This window comes from Bos mutus, chromosome 18 (assembly GCF_027580195.1).
Source record: "Bos mutus isolate GX-2022 chromosome 18, NWIPB_WYAK_1.1, whole genome shotgun sequence".
Lineage (NCBI taxonomy): Eukaryota > Metazoa > Chordata > Mammalia > Artiodactyla > Bovidae > Bos > Bos mutus.
In genome coordinates this window covers 45,946,120-45,952,119 of record NC_091634.1, presented here as the reverse complement: position 1 = coordinate 45,952,119, position 6,000 = coordinate 45,946,120, and the positions used below count along the sequence as shown (strand labels likewise).

The 6,000-nt window shown below is 45.4% G+C and overlaps 1 protein-coding gene across 1 annotated transcript in view; it reads left to right on the top strand.

Moving 5' to 3' along the window:
• The first annotated feature begins 773 nt into the window (after positions 1–773).
• Positions 774–6,000, top strand: part of LONP2 (lon peptidase 2, peroxisomal) — an 84,574-nt gene continuing 79,347 nt past the window's right edge. The window contains exon 1 of the mRNA XM_070388468.1: positions 774–1,099. Coding sequence (XP_070244569.1) covers positions 867–1,099 — 233 coding nt within the window. The 5' untranslated portion in view covers positions 774–866. The remainder of the gene's footprint in view (positions 1,100–6,000) is intronic.

Below are 6,000 nucleotides of genomic sequence, written 5' to 3'. Positions count from 1 at the left end.
AACATAAAAAATAATAGAATACGTAAATAAATGAAGGAGATGGGGCAGTTTTTTCTTACAGATTCCAGTTGATAAATGTAGACTTAACTCCCTACAGACTCTTACTTATAATGAGATAAATAGTACCTTAAAGTGGGGAACCTAATCACTGTTGAAATCATCATTGGTAAGATGTTTCACCGTCAATGTATCACTAAGGCACATCGCTTCTGTGGTCTTCCTGCCAAAAATGTATAATGTGATCTTGAGAAAACATCAGATAAACCCTAAGAGAGCGACATTCTACAAAACAAGAGACCAAAGCTTTGAAGGAAAAAAGAAAAAAGATTGAGGTGATATTTTATCTAAATAAAAAGTGGGATCCTGGACCAGAAAAAAGGACACGTGAGAAAACCGGAAAAATTTGTGGAGATTCATAAATTAGGTAACAGTAATATTAGTTTCTTGGTTTTTAGAGTCGAATCATGATTGTGTAAGATGGTTACACGGGAAGCTGGGTGAAAGGTACATGGAAACTCCCTAGTATATTTTTGTACATCTAAAATCAATTCGAATAGAAAGGTACAAACATTTCAAGTGGATAATATTCACACGGACCATTGGTGGGCACACAGCTCAGCTATGAATGAAACTCCAGAGAAAACAGAGGGCGGGGAGGCGGGGGTCATCGGCGGGCGGAGTGCGCTTCTCTTCGCGTGTGTACGGCGCCGGGCGGCGGCGGCGGCGGAGGCTGGGGGCGGGTGAGCGGGCGCGTGGGACCGGAAGCGGCAGCGCGCCCGAGTCAGAGCCTGGGTCGCCGCCGAGGAGGCCGCGCGAAGCCGGGCATCGGGCTCTTGGGGACTCTCCCGGCGCGGAGGGGTGTCGCCATGTCGTCCGTGAGCCCCATCCAGATCCCCAGCCGCCTCCCGCTGCTGCTCACGCACGAGGGCGTGTTGCTGCCCGGCTCCACCATGCGCACCAGCGTGGACTCGGCCCGCAACCTGCAGCTGGTGCGGAGCCGCCTGCTCAAGGGCACGTCGCTGCAGAGCACCATCTTGGGCGTCATCCCCAACACGCCCGACCCGGCCAGCGACGCGCAGGACCTGCCGCCGCTGCACAGGTAGGCCGGACGGCCCGGCGGCGGCGGCGGCGCGGCGTCCTTCCTGGACCGGCCCGGCCTCGGGGCGCGGGGCGCAGGGGGCCCCCGCCTCTTCAGACGACTCCCGTGCCAGACAGGCGGTGACAGCAGTGCCTCGTGACCGTTAAACGATTTGACCCACGGAGTCGTGAAAACTGCACAGTTAGCTGCTCACCATCTGTTGTGAATTTCCCTCCCGCCCCCTGGATCTTCAGGCTCCTAAGAGTGCGCCTAACCTTCCCCGCCCGGCTCTTTTCTTTCCTTTCTTCCCTGTCCCTACGCCCTTCTTTCTGTTCCTTCTTCCCAGTTCTTTTGTCCTCTTGACTGAGATACTTGCTCCGTCACGTTTTCTCTCCCCCCGTCCCAGCCTATATTGCACCGTTTCTTTATTGAAGAAGCCATCTGTTCTTCCTCCCTGTCTTTTCCCCACCCTCCAACCCCCGCCTTCTCTCGTCCCCTCGGTTCTTCTGTTTTCCTTCCTAAAGGGCCTTCCCTGTTCACGTTTCCCCTTGTCTCCCCTTCTATTCTTATATCTCAACATCTCTTAGGCCCCAAGCTACACCACCTACACCCCAAGCTCACCACCTACACCCCAAGCTCACCGATTCCCCTACACCGTGACCCTAGTTGTCTAGTTGTGTGACTTTGGGTGACAGGTGGAACCTGTGCTTATTTCATTCTTCATCTGTAATTTGAAAACTAACAGCATCTGCCTCTTAGGTGTGTGATGAAGAAGTGAGATCACACATGTGGTCTTTTTTGTGCTGGCCTGGATAAATGCTTACACGGTCTAGTACTGTCCGTGGGTAGCTGCATAGCTTGAAATGTGGCTTGTCCAAATTGAGATCCTAGAATGACCAGTTGTCCGGGTTGCCAGGGACCGTCCTGGTTTTAGCACTGAAACTTTTGTGTCCCAGGAAACCCCTTCGTTCAGATGAACCAGGATGGTTGGTCATCCTAAATGTACTATAAGTGTACACTACACACTACATTTTGAAAATTTAGTATGAAAAGTGTTTTGTTGATTAATTTTATAGAGATTAAGTGTTGAAATGGTAGTATTTTGGATATTAGGAGTTAAGTAAAATATTAGCATTTCATCTGTTTCTTCTAATGTGGCTACTCAAATTACATAGGTGGTTGGCATTATATTTCTACTGGACAGAGCTGGTATATACTATGCTGTCAACAGATGCTGTTATCACCAAGCCTCCCAAGCTCTTGCCTCCTGTCCTTAACTCTTCTTGAGATGTTTAAGGTTTAGAGCCCTTCCTCTTTCATCTACAGTTACCTCTTTTAAAATTAGGTGTACTTAATGGATTTTGAGAGGGTTAGGAATGTCTTGTTTTTGTCCAAATTCTTTTCATTATATACATTTTTTAAAGGAGACCATGGCTTTACTCAAATTCTCAGAGATGTGGTTCCCCTCCCCTCAGCTCCCCTCCCCTCCTAAAACAAAACAACAAAAACAGAGCAATCCTTTGTTGGGCCACCTTAAGCCTCGCCTTTCTCAAGCATGGAAAACATTTTGGTTTCCATCTGATCTGCTTTGCTTTGCTTGAGTAAAATTGGATACCTTTTTAAAAACAGAGATTCGCTTTCCGCACAGTTCTATTTATTTATGTATTTTTTGGCCGCATGTGGGATCTTGGTTCCCTGACCAGGGATCAAACCCACGCTCCCTGTATTGGAAGGGCAGAGTCTTGACCCCTGGGCCACCAGGGAAGTCCCCTGACAGATTTCAAGTTTCAGTAAACTGTGATAAACTGTGTTGGATTCTGGTTTTCCTACACATGACCCCACTCCTTAAGCCTCTGTGTAGTCCCATAATTTTTTGCTTTCTGTGCACAGGTCCTTAATTGCTAGTTGAGGCCAGTGTGCTCATGCAAAGATATTTTTGATTACTCATGGATACACTGTGAATTTTGAAAGTAGAGTTAGTCGTGTTTCAGTTTTGAGTGACTATTTGTTGGTATGATTCTATCTGAATTATCCTCCTTGGAAGTTATCCACTAATAATCAGATGAGGTGTAACGTGGTTCTTGCTGTTCTTATTTTGGCCTTTGTTTTAAATGAGTAGCAATGCTAAAGTTTAATCATTTAATTTAGAAAACCGACATTGAAAATTCTTGATGGAATTTCAGCATTACATCTGAATCCTAGACCATCTCATTAACCTAGAAATATTATTTGCTACTTGAAAAATTTATGTAGACTGTGTTCCTTAATATTAGGTTCCAGTGTCTTTTTTTCCCCAATTGAGCCTTAAATGCTCTTATTTTAAAAATTAAAAGAGCTTTAATATTACAAGTATTGAGTTACTTACAACGTTGTTCTGTTTCAATGCGCAAATCTGCCCTTCCGCAGTTACCTGCTGTTTCAGATTGTAGGAGGACCCCAGAGGCACAGCGAGGGCTTTGCTCCTGTCTCTTGCTGCCTTTAGACCATCCAGGTGACGGTGCCTCAGTCTTCAAGGAACAGCGGTGATCATTTGTTTGCCCAGACTCTTTGTCCTAAAGTGCCAGGGTCAGATGTTGACTTAGCTGAACCACTTCCTCAACCATGTTGAACAGTACAGTCCCTTTTTTGCATGTTGGTGTGTAGGCATGTTGCCTACTTTTGATTAGCCCCAGTGTGGAACTTGGCTCTCCTGCCACCGCAGGCCACCCTGCTTCATTGGACTGTCTTTTTAGTGACTCCTCAGAAGCTCATTGTTTTCTTAATGAAAATGGACAGTAATTTAACATTCCCTGCACAGTGTCTTCAGACATTTCGAGATGGCTCTGCAGTCTTCTCCCAGTCTTCTAGTCTTTGTTTTAAATGAGTAGCATTTCCTTTCTTCATAATACTGATTGCTCAGTCCCTCTTCATTTTGGGATACTTCATCTCTGAAGTGAAGTGAAGTGAAGTGATGTGAAAGTCACTTAGTCATGTCCGACTGTTCGTGACCCCAAGGACTATACAGTTCATGGAATTCCCTAGGCCAGAATACTGGAGTGGGTAGCCTTTCCCTTCTCCAGGGGATCTTCCCAACCCAGGGACTGAACTCAGGTCTCTCGCATTGCAGGTGGATTCTTGACCAGCTGAGCCATAAGGGAAGCCCAAGATTCAATCTCTGGTTGGAGAAGTAAGATCCCACAAGCCAAGTTCAGTTCAGTGCAGTCGCTCAGTCGTGTCCGACTCTTTGCAACCCCCTGAATTGCAGCACTCCAGGCCTCCCTGTCCATCACCAACTCCCGGAGTTCACCCAGACTCACGTCCATTGAGTCAGTGATGCCATCCAGCCATCTCATCCTCTGTCGTCCCCTTCTCCTCCTGCCCCCAATCTCTCCCAGCATCAGAGTCTTTTCCAGTGAGTCAACTCTTCGCATGAGGTGGCCAAAGTACTGGAGTTTCAGCTTTAGCATCATTCCTTCCAAAGAAATCCCAGGGCTGATCTTCAGAATGGAAAAGCATCAATTCTTTGACGCTCAGCTTTCTTCACAGTCCAACTCTCACATCCATACATGACCACTGGAAAAACCATAGCCTTGACTAGACGGACCTTTGTTGGCGAAGTAATGTCTCTGCTTTTCAATATGCTATGTAGGTTGGTCATAACTTTTCTTCCAAGGAGTAAGCATCATTTAATTTCATGGCTGCAGTCACCATCTTCAGTGATCTTGGAGCCCCCAAAAATAAAGTCATCCACTGTTTCCACTGTTTCCCCACCTATTTCCCATGAAGTGATGGGACCAGATGCCATGATCTTCATTTTCTGAATGTTGAGTTTTAAGCCAACTTTTAGGCCTGACCAAGTAAATTAAGTTAAACAAAAGAAAAGAAAAAAGCAAGTGGTTGGCAAATAGACCACAGCTATCCTTATCTTCATATTCTAGCAAGGTTATGCTCAAAATCCTTCAAGCTAGGCTTCAGTACTATGTGAACCGAGAACTTGCAGGTGTACAAGCTGGGTTTAGAAAAGGCAGAGGAACCAGAGATCAAATCGCTAACATCCATTGGTTCATAGACAAAGCAAGGGAATTTCAGAAAAACATCTACTGCTTTATTGATTATGCTAAAGCCTTTGACTGTGTGGATCACAACAAACTGGTCAATTCTTAAAAGAGATCAGAGTATCAAACCACCTTACTTGTTTCCTGAGAAACCTATATGCAGGTCAGGAAATAACAAAACCGGACATCAAACAATGGACTTGTTTCCAAATTGGGTAAGGAGTGCCTCAAGCCTGTATGTTGTCACCCTGCATATTTAACTTCTGTGCAGAGTACGTCATGTAAAATGTTGGGCTGGATGACTCACAAGCTGGAATCAAGATTGCCAGAGGAAGTATCAATAACCTCAGATATGTAGATTATACCACTCTAATGGCAGAAGGCAAAGAGGAACTAAAAGGCCTCTTAAGGGTGATAGAGGAGAGTGAAAAGGCTGGCTTAAAACTCAGCATTAAAAAAATGAAGATCTTGGCATCTGGTCCTATCATTTCATAACAAATAGAAGGGGACAAAGTGGAACAGCAACAAATTTCATTTTCTTGGGCTCCGAAATCACTGCAGATGGTGACTACAGCCGTGAAATTAAAAGACGCTTGCTACTTGGAAGGAAAGCTGTGACAAACCTAGACAGCACATTAAAAAGCAGAGACATCAGTTTGTCAACAAAGGTCTGTATAGTCGAAGCTATGTTTTTTTCCAGTAGTCATTACAGATGTAAGAGTTGGACCATAAAGAAGGCTGAGTACCAAAGAACTGATGCTTTTTAATTGTGGTGCTGGAGAAGATTCTTGAGATGCTTGGACAACAAGGAGATCAAATCAGTCAATCCTAAAGGAAATTAACCCTGAATATTCATTGGAAGGACTGATGCTGAAGCTGAGACTCCCA